Source organism: Pelophylax lessonae (assembly GCF_965119305.1).
Source record: "Pelophylax lessonae genome assembly, chromosome: 2".
Lineage (NCBI taxonomy): Eukaryota > Metazoa > Chordata > Amphibia > Anura > Ranidae > Pelophylax > Pelophylax lessonae.
Window position 1 is genome coordinate 701,141,981 of NC_138769.1, and position 16,429 is coordinate 701,158,409.

The 16,429-nt window shown below is 40.6% G+C and overlaps 1 protein-coding gene across 1 annotated transcript in view; it reads left to right on the plus strand.

Annotated features, from left to right (window-relative positions):
* Window positions 1–1,939: 1,939 nt before the first annotated feature.
* Window positions 1,940–16,429, plus strand: part of LOC309547471 (kelch-like protein 35) — a 31,447-nt gene continuing 16,957 nt past the window's right edge. The window contains exons 1-3 of the mRNA XM_082247334.1: window positions 1,940–1,971; window positions 12,013–12,888; window positions 14,826–15,010. Of these exons, the coding sequence (XP_082103460.1) occupies window positions 12,014–12,888; window positions 14,826–15,010 (1,060 nt within the window). The 5' untranslated portion in view covers window positions 1,940–1,971; window position 12,013. The remainder of the gene's footprint in view (window positions 1,972–12,012; window positions 12,889–14,825; window positions 15,011–16,429) is intronic.

The following is a 16,429-nucleotide window of genomic DNA, read 5'->3' on the forward strand; positions in this document are numbered from 1 at the left end:
AATATATGTATATATATATATATATATATATATATATATATATATATGATTTTTTGCACACTAGGCCATTATTCATCTCTAAAGTACATGTTTTTTTGAAAGGAAAAAAATAAATACATTTATATATATATTTGTATGTATATATATATATATATATATATATATATATATATATATATAGATTTATGATTTTATGCACACTAGGCAATTATTCATCTCTAAAGTACAAGTTTTTTTGAAAGGAAAAAATAAATAAATGTGTGTGTATATATATATATATATATATATATATATATATGTAAATATATATATATGTAAGTATATATATATATATATATATATATATATACACACAATATATATATATATTTTTTTGCACACTAAACAATTATTCATCTCTTAAGTACAGGTTTTTTTTTAAAGGAAAAAATAAATACATTTATATATATATATATATATATATACACACAATACATATTTATTATTTTTTGCACACTAGGCAATTATTCATCTCTAAAGTACAGGTTTTTTTGAAAGGAAAATAAATAAATAAATAAATATATATATATATATATATATATATATATATATATATATATATATATATATATATATATTTATGATTTTATGCACACTAGGCAATTATTCATCTCTAAAGTACATTATTTTTTTTAAAGGAAAAAATAAATACATTTATATATATATATATATATATATATATACACACAATATATATATATATATAATATATATATATATATATATAATATATATATATATATATATATATATATATATATATATATATATAAATATATATATATATATGATTTTTTGCACACTAGGCCATTATTCATCCCTAAAGTACATGTTTTTTTGAAAGGAAAAAATAAATACATTTATATATATATATTTGTATATATATATATATATATATATATATATATACACATACACAATATAGATTTATGATTTTATGCACACTAGGCAATTATTCATCTCTAAAGTACAGTTTTTTGTTAAAGGAAAAAAAAAAAAAATATATATATATATATATATATATATATATATATATATATATATATATATATATACACAATATATAAATATATTATTTTTTTTGCACACTAGGCAATTATTACATCTCTTAAGTACAGGTTTTTTTGAAAGAAAAAAAAAATTATATATATATAAAAATATATACGATATTTTGCACACTGGGCAATCATCCATCTCTAAAGTACAGGTTTTTTTGAAAGGAAAAAATAAATAAATGTGTGTGTGTATATATATATATATATATATATATATATATATACACACACAATATATATTTATTATTTTTTTTGCACACTAGGCAATTATTCATCTCTAAATACAGATTTTTTTGAAAGGAAAAAAAAATGTGTGTGTGTATATATATATATATATATATATATATATATATATATATACACACACACACATTTATTGTTTTTTAAACCTGTACTTTAGAGATGAATAATTGCCTAGTGTGCAATAAATGGAGTTGTGCAACCATGTCCTGATAAAAAACAGGAACACTTACAATGGCAGATATTTTCGAAACATTTAAAGGCAGAGGCCACTTCCAGAAATCAGGGACAGCTGGCAGTAATGACAGCCCCTAGCACATTGAGAAATGATCTCTAGGGGTCTGTTTCATGTATAATCCAGTTTATAAATCCCCCAGGAGAGGGACTGAAGCCCCCTCTGCCTTTGTCTATAGTAGGACTCCTCCTCCTCTCGTGCATGGAGCTGACACACAGCTGAGCTTCAACAACACACTTTCCATTCACAAGGAGGAAACAGACTACATTTATTTATTTTTTTTTTTTTCTGCCCGCATTCTTTGCTGAATACAAATAAGGAGAAGACGCCGGTCTCCAATTGACACCGGTGACACGAGACACGAGTGCAAGACACTGAGCCAGCAATTTCCCTACAATTCAGGTAATGTGACAATATGACAATGCCTTTGTTTTTGGAGCTGCTGCTGTGTAGTGATATGAGCTGGGTAATCAATCAGCTAATCACAGGAGTTATTCTGCATGTTCATCATCAGTTGCCTGCAGGGCCTGTGTATGATATATTCTGGAGGATGAGTGTGAGGGCGAAGAGTTTAATATCTTATAATATGTTCAGGAACAAAAATAGTTAAAACATTTTTTTCCTTATTAATATTAGAGTCTTTGAATATTACATTTCCCGTTGTTAGTTGCAGCTGTCTTCTATGTCTACCTGGCTAGTCTTAGGAGCTCTGCTGAAAAAAAAGAAGCCTGTTTATTACAACACTCAATGCCTTCATCTTATATTAATATGCACACAATTGAAGAAGTCAGAACAAATCATACACTATATTGTCAAAAGTATTGGGACGCCTGCCTTTACACACACATGAACTTTAATGGCATCCCAGTCTTAGTCTGTAGGGTTCAATATTGAGTTGGCCCACCCTTTACAGCTATAACAGCTTCAACTCTTCTGGGAAGGCTGTCCACAAGGTTTAGGAGTGTGTCTATGGGAATGTTTGACAATTCTTCCAGAAGCGCATTTGTGCCCTGGCTTGCAGTCTCCGCTCTATTCATCCCAAAGGTGTTCTATCGGGTTGAGGTCAGGACTCTGTGCAGGCCTTTCAAGTTCCTCCACCCCAAACTCGCTCATCCATGTCTTTATGGACCTTGCTTTGTGCACTGGTGCGCAGTCATGTTGGAACAGGAAGGGGCCATCCCCAAACTGTTCCCACAAAGTGGGGAGCATGAAATTATCCAAAATATCTTGGTATGCTGACGCCTTAAGGGTTCCCTTCACTGGAACTAAGGGGCCAAGCCCAACTCCTGAAAAACAACCCCACACCATAATCCCCCCTCCACCAAATGATTTGGACCAGTGCACAAAGAATGGTCCATAAAGACATGGATGAGTGAGTTTGGGGGTGGAGGAACTTAATTGACCTGCACAGAATTCTGACTTCAACCCGATAGAACACCTTTGGGGTGAATGAGAGCGGAGACTGTGAGCCAGGCCTTCTGATCCACATCAGTGCCTGACCTCACAAATGCCGTTCTGGAAGAAAGGTCAAACATTCCCATAGACACACTCCCAAACCTTGTGGACAGGTGAAGCTGTTACAGCTGCAACTCAATATTGAACCCTACAGACTGAAGGTGGATACACACTATACAATCTTCTTTAGATTTTTTCCTTTAGATTTACCAAAACCATATAATATGAGGTCAAACCTAAACAGTTTCAATTTGTATGCAATCAGGCAGGCCCTTGCACTACAATAGTTGAAGTAAAGCCCCGTACACACGTACCGATCGTCGGCCGAACGATCGGCCGTCTTTTGTCCAGGGCTGTCGTGTCTGTTGAAAAGTGCAAAAGACTGCACACGAATTTTGTCGGCCAACAACAGCCGACTGCAGAAGTGATGTCATGTGATGGTTAACTTTCCGTGTGTTTTTTCTTCTCTGAGCATGCCCAGTCTTGCAAATCTGCTGTCTGTCGGCCGAAATCTGTACTGACTGGCGAACAATCGGCCGTTCTGGTGTCGGCATACAAAAATTTTAATGCTTGCGCGACAGATTCTGTTCGGCCGAAAGTGCGCTGTCGGCTGTCGGAAACATCATACTAACAAGCCGAAAATCGGCCGATCGTTCGGCGGCCGAACATTTTCGGCCGACAATCGGTACGTGTGTACAGGCTTTAAATCTAAAGGAATTCAAACAACAAAAATCGTATAGTGTGTATCCAGCTTTAGACTGGGATGCCATTCAAGTTCATGTGTGTGTAAAGGCAGGCGTCCCAATACTTTTGACAATATAGTGTATCTCCTTCTACCTTCTTCTCCTTGTCTGCTCTGTTCAGATGAGACATTACAGAATTTCAGTAAGAGAGAGACAGTCTGAAAGCAAACAGCTTTAGATGTGGTATTTAGAATTTTAGATTTAGAAATCCCCAAAAAGCTCCCTGTATTAAATATGTATTTGCTTAAAAATTGTTTAATAAGATAATAAAAAAATGTAACCCCTTGAATTTGGACATACATGATGCCCAAAAAAGTTTCACCTAAATGCTTTAAGGGTACCTCTAAGCCCAGGTCCCCCCTTTCCTCCCACCTCACTGTGCTTCCTTTATGTGGCAAAATCACTGTGAAATGGGGGTCCTAGGTCCTATGTCCTAGGGTCTGACAGCCCCCCCCCCCCCTCCAAAAATCAACCCTGCAATCTTTAAATGCTTTAAACATGTAATTAATAAATATATTGAAACTATGTTATTGTTACAATGTATTTTTATGAGTTCTGTTATATGCAAATCAAAGGTGTGTCCTTTAAATCTGCAGATAAGTCAATTCCAGGAACCTTGGAAGTGCAAAAAAGAGTATTTTTATACATATTGTTCTTATTTAGCACCTTACTGTGTGAAACACATGCAATGTTTTGCACGCACCAGTGTGAACCTAGGCTCAGTAAACCGAAAGCAGCACTAAATTACTCCTTCTCGACTATCTTTTTTTTTTTTTTTTTTTTTTTTTAATGGAAATTTTTTTTCTTTTTTCATTTTTTTTATCATACTGTTTTATGTGTGTAGTAAAAAAAAAAAAAAAAAAAAAAAAAAAAAATTTAAACAAAAAAAAAACATTTATTGTAATTTAAATATAATGTTGCCATGCTTTGTACCAGAAAATACATTTTAGCTTTATTAGAAGTGGGGCAAATCACAGAATGCATGTTAATCTTTTTATTACAGTAACATTATATGTTTTAAAACAAGAACTGATCAGGTTAAAAAAAACAAAAAAACAAAATATTTTTTTCATTTTTTTAGGATGTAAAAAAATAATAAATTGGCAATATTGAAAAAGAAATCCTTGTTTGCCATGTGTTGTACCAGAAGCATGATGGTAGCATCATTATAAACTGGAAAATATTATCATTGGCATGAAAGTGACATTGCCCTGCCCTGCCCTGAGGCAAAGTGACAGCATCTCTTTAACACAATAAGTCTGCTAATGGCAAATATTGATTGGCTGCATCATGACTCAGAATTTTTGAGGCTTTTACCTAAGATTAAATCTCGCCCTAATAATCGATTGTATTTAGATAACATCAGAGATTTTTGTAGTTAGTTTGAACTGGCAGATCATTCTGTATCCCACATATTAAATACAGATGTAACCCAGCACTGTACAAAGATTGCAAAACCGCAATTCTTCAACAGTTGATTTATTGAAGGACTCAACACATATGAATACTTTGCTTGCTGAAAGAGGTTGTCCCCTGTCAGCACTTCTTTCCTGAACAGCACAATGTTTTATTATTGCATATAATTCACATATATTATATATGGAAAATGTAGCTTAAACCAGGCATCCCTCTATATATTGTTCTTATCATTGGCGTCTGCAAGGGGGGGCAAGTGCCCTGGAAATTTCCTGGCCTGCCCTAAGAGGGGAATCTATGGGGACCCTGCTCTAAAGGGGGATCTATTAAGGACCCTGTCCTGGGCTGCTTTAAAGGGGGATCTATGGGGACCAGTGGCGGCCTGTGCATAGGGGGCGCCAGGGCGCCGCCCCCCCCCCTAAAAAAAGAAAAGAAAAAAAAAAAATTACAAAAAGATCAATAAAGTTTTCAAAAAAAAAATTGTGTTCGCCGGCCTATGTGGAGGCTGTGGGGGGTGGGGTTTACGACCCAGAAGAGGCGCCGATTGGCTGCCTTCTGGGGCGTAACCTGGGCGCAGGGTACAGCGCTAGGAAACCCCCACTTTCGGAATGTCCTGGCTGTGATTGGTCCAGTCTCCAGCCTGGACCAATCATCATCCAGGACATCCGATGTTGACCCGTGACCCCGCTGACGTCGCGTACGTCAGTCACGAGTCAGTGCGGTGGACGGATGGGCACTGCAGAGCGGAGCGGACTCAGCGGAGACTCGGAGAGCAGACCGGAATCGGCTTCAGAGAGACGGATGACCCGACCAGGCAGTCACCTCACCAGGCCGCAGCCGCGCAGCGTCTCCAGAGGAGTGGAGGTCATCTGGACTGGAAGAGAAGACTCGATCACCACCGGTAAGACAATGCTGGCACTCTGCAATCATTGGGGGACAATGCTGGCACTCTGCAATCATTGGGGTACAATGCTGGCACTCTGCAATCATTGGGGGACAATGCTGGCACTCTTCAATCATTGGGGGACAATGCTGGCGCTCTGCAATCATTGGGGTACAATGCTGGCACTCTGCAATCATTGGGGGACAATGCTGTGGGCACTCTGCAATAATTGGGGGACAATGCTGGCACTCTGCAATCATTGGGGTACAATGCTGGCACTCTGCAATCATTGGGGGACAATGCTGGCACTCTGCAATCATTGGGGTACAATGCTGGCACTCTGCAATCATTGGGGGACAGTGCTGGCACTCTGCAATCATTGGGGGACAATGCTGGCGCTCTGCAATCATTGGGGTACAATGCTGGCACTCTGCAATCATTGGGGGACAATGCTGTGGGCACTCTGCAATAATTGGGGGACAATGCTGGCACTCTGCAATAATTGGGGGACAATGCTGTGGCGCTCTGCAATCATTGGGGTACAATGCTGGCACTCTGCAATCATTGGGGGACAATGCTGTGGCGCTCTGCAATAATTGGGGGACAATGCTGTGGCGCTCTGCAATCATTGGGGTACAATGCTGGCACTCTGCATTAATTGGGGGAAAATGCTGTGGCGCTCTGCAATCATTGGGGTACAATGCTGGCACTCTGCAATAATTGGGGGACAAAGCTGTGGCGCTCTGCAATAATTGGGGGACAATGCTGGCACTCTGCAATCATTGGGGGACAAAGCTGTGGCGCTCTGCAATCATTGGGGGACAATGCTGTGGCGCTCTGCAATAATTGGGGGACAATGCTGTGGCACTCTGCAATAATTGGGGGACAATGCTGTGGGCACTCTGCAATCATTGGGGTACAATGCTATGGCGCTCTGCAATCATTGGGGGACAATGCTGTGGCGCTCTGCAATAATTGGGGGACAATGCTGTGGCGCTCTGCAATCATTGGGGGACAATGCTGTGGCGCTCTGCAATCATTGGGGTACAATGCTGTGGCACTCTGCAATCATTGGGCGACAATGCTGTGGCGCTCTGCAATCATTGGGGGACAATGCTGTGGCGCTCTGTAACCATTGGGGGACAATGCTGTGGCGCTCTGCCATCATTGGGGGACAATGCTGTGGCGCTCTGCAACCATTGGGGTACAATGCTGTGGTGCTCTGCAATCATTGGGGGACAATGCTGTGGCACTCTGCAGTGATTGGGGTACAGTGCTGTGGCACTCTGCAGTGATTGGGGTACAATGCTGTGGCACTCTGCAATCATTGGGGTACAATGCTGTGGCGCACTCTGCAATCATTGGGGACAATGCTGTGGCGCTCTGCAGTGATTGGGGACAATGCTGTGGCGCTCTGCAGTGATTGGGGACAATGCTGTGGCACTCTGCAGTGATTGAGAACAATGCTGTGGCACTCTGCATTGAAAGGGGCTCGCACGCTTAACTCTGCATTGATGGGGGCACGGAACAGTTGCATTGAAGGGGGCACGCACGCTGAACTCTGCACTGTGGGGGCACAGAACAGTGTTTATTGCATTGAAGGGGGCACAGCACAGTGTTTATTGCATTGAAGGGGCACAGCACATTGTTCATTGCATTGAAGGGGGCACAGCACAGTTGCATTGAAGGGGGCATGCACGCTGAACTCTGCATTGTGGGGGCACAGCACAGTGTTTATTGCATTGAAGGGGGCACAGCACAGTGTTTATTGCATTGAAGGGGGCACAGCACAGTGTTTATTGCATTGAAGGGGGCACAGCACAGTTGCATTGAAGGGGGCATGCACGCTGAACTCTGCATTGTGGGGGCACAGCACAGTGTTTATTGCATTGAAGGGGGCACAGCACATTGTTCATTGCATTGAAGGGGGCACAGCACAGTTGCATTGAAGGGGGCATGCACGCTGAACTCTGCATTGTGGGGGCACAGCACAGTGTTCATTGCATTGAAGGGGGCACAGCACAGTTGCATTGAAGGGGGCATGCACACTGAACTCTGCATTGTTGGGGCACAGCACAGTGTTTATTGCATTGAAGGGGGCACAGCACAGTGTTTATTGCATTGAAGGGGGCATAGCACAGTGTTTATTGCATTGTGGGGGCACAGCACAGTGTTCATTGCATTGAAGGGGGCACAGCACAGTGTTTATTGCATTGAAGGGGGCACAGCACAGTGTTTATTGCATTGAAGGGGGCATAGCACAGTGTTCATTGCATTGAAGGGGGCACAGCACAGTGTTTATTGCATTGAAGGGGGCACAGAACAGTGTTTATTGCATTGAAGGGGGCACAGCACAGTGTTTATTGCATTGAAGGGGGCATAGCACAGTGTTCATTGCATTGAAGGGGGCACAGCACAGTGTTTATTGCATTGAAGGGGGCACAGCACAGTGTTCATTGCATTGAAGGGGGCACAGAACAGTGTTTATTGCATTGAAGGGGGCACAGCACATTGTTCATTGCATTGAAGGGGGCATGCACGCTGAACTCTGCATTGTGGGGGCACAGCACAGTGTTTATTGCATTGAAGGGGGCATAGCACAGTGTTTATTGCATTGAAGGGGGCATAGCACAGTGTTCATTGCATTGAAGGGGGCACAGGACAATGTTCATTGCATTGAAGGGGGCACGCACGCTGAACTCTGCATTGAAGGGGGCACGCACGCTGGTCTCTGCATTGAAAGGGGGCATGTACACTGGTCTCTGCATTGAAAGGGGGCATGTACACTGGTCTCTGCATTGAAAGGGGGCATATACCATCTCCTGTACCATGACCTGTGACATGCCTATACCATCACCTGTACCATCACCTATGCCATGCCTATTACCATCACCTGTGCCATGCCTGTACCATGACTTCAAAGTCACGCAATTTTTTACTGCGTTTTTTGACGCAAAGCAATACCTATTACATTTTTCTTTTTGCGCCCCCCCCAAAAATTTTGAGCACCAGCCGCCACTGATGGGGACCCTGTTTTGAAGGGGATCTATGGGGTACCCTGGGATGGCCTGCTCTAAAGGGGGATCTATGGGGACTCTGCTCTAAAGGGGATCTATGGGGTACCCTGGAATGGCCTTCCCTAAAGGGGGATCTATGGATTACCCTGGCCTGGCCTGTTCTAAAGGGGGATCTGTGGGAGGACCCTGGCCTGGCCTGCTCTAAAGAGGATCTATGGGGACCTTGGCCTGCTCTAAAGGGGGTCACATTTGGCTAAATATATATATTTATATTCTTTGCAGTGAGAGTCTGGGGTACCTGGTGGTGCAGGAAAACCTGGTAGCACGGGGAATATAAGTGAAAAGGTAAGACTAAAGAGGGATCTATGGGGACCCTGGTCTGCTCTAAAGGGGGATGGATGGGGGACCCTGGCTGGCCTGTTCTAAAGAGGATCTATGGGGACCCTGCTCTAAAAGGGATCTATGGGGCACCCTGGCCTGCTCTAAAGGGGATCTATGTGGGCAAAAAGGGGTGGAGCATGGGTAACCTTAAAATTATGCGCCCCCCTGAAAAAGTTCTGCAGATGCCCATGGTTCTTATGGTCTTTTAGGTGGACTGTAAATTTTGTCCTGACCCTGCATTTACTCAAAATTTATTTAAAAAAAAACATTGTGAAAGTGTTTTTCACCAATAAAACAAAATTATTTAAATCAACACTGGTCATGGAGAACTATAATGTTGATTTTTTTGTTATGTCTAACGTGTTTTGTTTCTCTTAGGACCATGTTGTATTGTTCTATATTATTATGGCATATCTTGTCTTTTGAATAGTAACTACTCAAAAATCCCCTGAGGAAGCCCCTAGTGGCGAAACATGTGGGGAAAGATCCCACATTGTCACAGCTTATGAAAATCTCCTATGACCTGACAAATGACAAGTTGTTAAAAAAAATTATTTTAATATGGATACAATTTTTATGATGTACAGTATAAAAAAAAGTGTTAATTTTATTCAAATTTCCTTGGTTTTAATTCTGTTTTGGCACCGCTAAAATACCATGAAAAACTGCTCTGTACATATTCTCTATCCAGGGAGGTGGGTGCCTTTTTCAACCATGTCACCATCCCACAGTAATATCTCCAAACAAAGAATCTATACAAACTTCTGCTCCAGTGATGCAATGTTTGCAAGCTCTCACTGGCTTCTTCCAGGTTTGGGATCTTTGGCCAACTTGATTGTCCACAAAACAACAACAAAGAGAAGGAAGACTGGCCTAACGCAATACCATCACACAATTGTATTAAATAAATAAAACAAGTGATTTACTCACAAACCCAAAGAAGAGGGCTTGCCCCTCGAAACGCGTAAGTGGTTTCAGACACTGAAAGGCCTTCCCATGGCATCAATTGAGCACTGTGGACCTGGAGGCAGTTTCACTTGCATTTCATAACATGTTTGTTTATGTCATGCATGTGTGAGTATTTCATTTGTTTTAATTATTTAAAATTGTTTTATAGTAATGCGCTAGGTCGGTGTGCTCTCTCTTTATTGTTTTGTAGTGCATAAGAAAGGATATCCATAGTCCTGGGGGGGGCAAGACACATTTGTGCTAGACCTTTAAGCCAGATAAGTGGAGAGTCCAATAAGCCTTAAAGCACCACATTCTTGCACGGGAGGTTATTCTTTAACTTGATTGTCCAGGCTTGGCAGACGTGACTCCTGCACATGAGTATAAGGGCTTGTTTACACTTGCTTCAATTTCAACACACATTAAAGCGTCTACCACTGCAACATGCTTTTTTTATGTGTTTTTGATTCTTCTGTTCGGCTTCGGCGATGTTTCGATGGTGCTTTGGTGGTGCTTCAATGGTGCTTTGGTGGTGCTTCAATGGTGCTTCGGTGGTGCTTCGATGATGCTTCAGTGGTGCTTTTTTGAAGCTTTAACAAAGCTTGGCAGATGCCCTGTGTGTGTGAATATCTCATGCATGCAATACCTCCAAAAAAAAAGCAAAGCGGAGTTAAAGCCTCTCAAAAGCTGCAGGGGCTTCAAGCGAGCGTTGCCATAAACTTCTATGGAGGCTTTGAAGACGCTTTGAAGCACCACTAAAAGGGTATCATTTTTGAAGCAAAGCAAAGCAAATGCAAAGTGTAAACAGGACAGTAAGCTAACTATTCTATTTAGTGACAGGAGCTTTGATTGGCGTTCAGAAAGCTTTAACAAAGCTTCTCTGAAGCCAGTTTTGAAGCAAGTGTAAACGAGCCCTAAAATACATTAAAGCACCTACCGCTTCAACATGCTTTTTTTATGTGTTTTTGATGTTTCTGTGATGCTTAGGTGGTGCTTCGATGATGCTTCGGTGTTGCTTTTATGAAGCTTTATTGAAGCTTGGCCGATGCCCTGTGTGTGTGCTGACATCTTATACCTGCAATTTCTCCAAAACCAAACAAAGCTAAAGCTAAATTAAAGCCTCTCAAAAGCTGCAGGTGCTTCAAGTGAGCTTTGTTATAGACTTCTATGGAGGCTTTGAATCACCACTAAAGTGCCACGGGGTATAATGTTTGAAAGGAATCAAATGAAACACAAGGTGTAAACAGAACAGTAAACTAACTATTTTATTTAGTGAAAGGAGCTTTGACTGGCGTTCAGAAAGCTTTAACAAAGCGTCTCTGAAGCCAATTTTGAAGCAAGTGTAAACAAGCCCTATGAGTTAATTAATCTAAGCATCTCCTATATTCTGTAAAAAATAAAAACAAACTTCCTGCTCAAAAATCCTAAAACTTGCCTAACTTTATGCTTTAATAAATATAACTAAATTTAAACTTATTTTTACAAAATAATAAGACAATGCTAGTTAATTTTTGTTAAAGTTACGTAAAATGATCAAATAAAGGTCCATTTATTTTCTATCATTTACAGTATATATTCATTGTGATTTGTTGTTTTATAGGATGAAAACAGAACTAAGCTATAGGACCAAGTGTCTTCAAAGTCCAATAAGAGAAAACATAACACATGGAGATTCTAGTCTGTGTGTTGGGTCGTGTTATGCTATGGAAATTCTAGAGAGCTTAAACATCTCGAGGAAGAATGGGTTATTTACCGATCTAACGCTACAAGTAGAAGGTCAGCAGTTCCCCTGCCACCGATTTATCCTGTCTGCCAAAAGTGCCTATTTTAAGGCCATGTTCACCAGCAACTTCAAAGAAAGCCATCTTTGCATGGTTAGCCTTCCTGAAGTTTCAGCGCCATACATGGCTCTAGTTTTGGACTTCATGTACGAAGGAAGAATTACCATTCAGCAAGAAAATGTACAGCAGATCCTCTGGATGTCAGACTTCCTTGACATCAGCAGTTTACGAAACCTCTGCGTGAAATTTCTTGAATGTCAGCTAGACCCTTTGAACTGTGTAGGGATAAAGAAGATTGCAGACACATTATCCATCCCTTCTTTGTCTGATAAAACCAAGAAGATGATGTTGGAAAGGTTTACAGAAGTTTCAATGCAGGAGGAATTCTTGGACTTAAGCAAAGAGGAACTGATTGAGTACCTATCCAGCGATGACTTGGTGGTGCCCAAGGAGGAGGTGGTCTTTGAAGCCGTCTTGAGATGGGTCAAGAAAAATGAAACATCAGGGGAAAAGGTACCAAAAGATCTTTTAGAACATGTCAGATTGCCCATGCTGGACCCTGCTTATTTTCTGGAGAAGGTGAAAATGGACAAAATCATCCAAGATTCCCCAGAGTGTTTCCCTTTATTTAACGAAGCTCAGATGTACCATGTCCTTGGTAACACTGCCAACTCAACTAGGATGAGGCCAAGAAGGTAATAATATATTGTTTACTTGTTTTGGCCATAGGTTATGTCATTAGTATGGATGATTTGGGTAAAATTGATTTTGCCAAGTAGATCTATATACAAAACATTTTTTTAATTTTGTATAGAGTAAGGGAGGGTTATAACCCTTGTCAGTTTATTTTTTGGGAATCTGTGTCCCATTGGGGATATTTCCCTTCACTTCCTGTCCCATAGCTAAGACAGGAAGTGAGAGGAAATCCCTGCAAATTAAAGCGGAGTTCCACCCAAAAGTGGAACTTCCGCTTTAGGTATTCTAACCCCCTGACATGCCACATTTGGCATGTCATTTTTTTTGGGGGGGGGGAAACCTAGTTTTGACAGGTACCCGCTCCCACTTCCGCTCGGAACGCTGCGGCGCCCTGAACGGAAGTTCTCCTCTCCCCCTCCCTCCCTGCATTCTTCTGGGACATGTCAGAGGTCCCAGAAGATTGCCGGCCAATCAAGAGGCGCAGCGCGACTCGTGCATGCGCAGTGGGTACCCGGCTGTGAAGCCGCAAACTGTCACAGCCGGGTGCCCACAGCAGTGATGCCGGCGCCGCCGAGACCAGAGGGAAGAGGATCGAGGCTTCGGGCGGCAGCATCGCTGGACCGTTGGACAGGTGAGTGAAAAGGCTGGAACTCCGCTTTAAGGGTATTCCTTGGGGCCCCCCAGGTCACCAGAATTAGTGTCTCCATTTGAAGATTTCCCCTCTATTACTTTTCTGGGGACAACCCAAAATTTGGGATTTTCTTTTACTTTCACTTCCAATCACAATGAAAACAGGAGAAATAGAGAGGGTGAATCTGCCCAATGGGGGCACAGGCAGCAATAAAAACTGATAGGTGTTCTAATCCCTTTCCAGTCTGTCCAAAACTAAAAAAAAAAAAATGTTTTGCCTTTAGTTGTACTTTAAATTACACATTTTTACCTCTGATTTACTTTTATTTTATTATTTTGGCATTGGTACTGTATTTTCTTTGTATGTAGGATCTTACATTTTTTAATTTTGTATTTTTATCTATTTGTTATTTATGTATAGTTGCTTTTATTTATTTTTTTCAATTTTTCTCTTTTTATTGTCTTATTTTTCTTTCTGAAAGAGCTAAAATAATAGGGCTGCAGACAACAGTCCACAGCAATGACAGGTATTTTTTGGCTTAAGAACAGCTCAAGGATAGTTGTAAGCAGTTTTTGTAATCTTCAGGAAACTGACCATCTTAGTTTTGCCCTCAAAACCTTCTCCCTTCTCCAACGCATTTAGCCAAAATTGTGAAATTTGTCTAAAACGGACATTTTGGAATATAACTCTCAATTTTGCTCATGTCTAGTCATAAGGTTCAGGTGTATGATGTGTTAGGGTGTTTGCAAACAGACCCTGATTTTGAGCATTGCTTGTAGGCAAGTCGGACTCTTTTGTTCTCTATTGTCTAAAAAAAATTATTAGAAGGTTATTTTAAAATACAGCAACAAAATGTAAAAAAATAAGGAAAGGGCTGAAAAGTATTTTTTTTTAATTTTTTAGTTAGTGAACTGATCATGATTAACAATAAATACTCCAAAATATTAGAAAATCTATTAGAAGTTATTGCCCTTTATCCTGTTTTTTTTCTGTCTTTTTATTGTGTTTTTTTGTCTTTGGGGTTGAGTTTTTTGAGGTTTTGACAATTTACATGGACTCACAATTGGTCTTATGTATAGTACATACAAGGTTATTCATTAAAAAAAAAAAAATATATATATATATATATATATATATATATATATATATATATATATATATATATATATATGAGCTTTATTGTCCATAATATTCTTGAAACTATGAAGTTCGCTGCAGAAATTTCTGTACAAAATTGGTGAAAGTGTAAGAGGTTTTTGTGGCCATATCTGAGTGTTATATGTGAACTACTGTATATCTTTCCAGATTTATGGATTTGTCTGAAATAATTATTGTGATTGGTGGCTGTGACAAGAAAGGGGCCTTAAAGCTACCATACATTGACAGCTGTGACCCGAAGACAGGACATTGGACGGGGCTCTCTGGACTCCCAGGATACATCAGATCAGAGATGGTTACCTGCGTGTTGAAGAACAACATTTATATCTCAGGTATGAATTAACACATATGGGCACTTGTTGCTCAATTATTGTGACGCTTTGTACAGTGGAGTGCTCAACCCTCAAAGGAAGGTATTTGTAATCGTGCTATTGCTACTGTGAGATTAAATCTTACACTATATTACCAAAAGTATTAGGACGCCTGCCTTTACACGCACATGTAGTCACATCCCAGTCTTAGTCCGTAGAGTTCAATATTAAGCTGTCCCACCCTTTGCAGCTATAACAGCTTCAACTCTTCTGGGAAGGCTGTCCACAAGGTTTAGGAGTGTGTCTATTGGAGTGTTTGACCATTCTTCCCGAAGTGCATTTGTCAGGTCAGGCAGTGATGTTGGAGAGAAGGCCTGACTCACAGTCTTTGCTCTAATTCATCCCAAAGGTGTTCTATTGGGTTGAGGTCAGGACTCTGTGCAGGCCATTCAAGTTCCTCCGCCCCAAACTCGCTCATCCATGTCTTTATAGACCTTGCTATGTGCACTGGTCCATATCATTTAGTGGAGGGGGGATTATGGTGTGGGGTTGTTTTTCGGGGGTTGGGCTTCACTCCTTAGTTCCAGGGAAGGGACCTCTTAAGGCGTCAGCCTACCAAGACATTTTGGGCAATTTCTTTCTCCAAACTTTGTGGGAACAGTTTTGGGATGGCTCCTTCCTGTTCCAACATGACTGCGTACCAGTGCACAAAGCAAGGTCCATAAAGACATAGATGAGCGAGTTTGGGGTGGAGGAATTTGACTGGCCCGCACAGAGTACTAACCTCAACACAATAGAACACCTTTGGGATGAATTAGAGTGGAGACTGTGAGCCAGGCCTTCTCATCCAACATCACTGCCTGGCCTCACAAATGCGCTTCTGGAAGAATGGTCAAACATTCCCATAGACACTCCTAAACCTTGTGGACAGCCTTCCCAGAAGAGTTGAAGCTGTTATAGCTTCAAAGGGTGGGCCAACTCAATGTTGAACCCTACGGACTAAGACTGGGATGCCATTAAAGTTCATGTGTGTGTAAAGACAGGCGTCCCAATACTTTTAGTAATATAGTGTATGTATTGTAATCTCTAACGAGCAGGGCCCTCTGATTCCTACTGTATTAAAGTGTATTGTATTTGTACTGTCTACCCTCAAGTTGTAAAGCGCTGCGTAAACTGTCGGCGCTATATAAATACTATATAATAATAATAATGTGCCATTGTTTAGTTTGCCCGTAGTTACACTTGTAGGAAGGTTGTGGGTGCAATCATGATAATGCATTCTGTAATTTAGTCACTAGATGGCACTATTATGACTTTTGCATTATGTTACAAACTTTTATTCATATTGTAGTAGTAAAAATCTATTTTTCTGATGGTTGTGGCTTTTTTTTTTTTTTTAAACTGCAAAAGTTCTCATATTATCCACCATGTATTGTCATT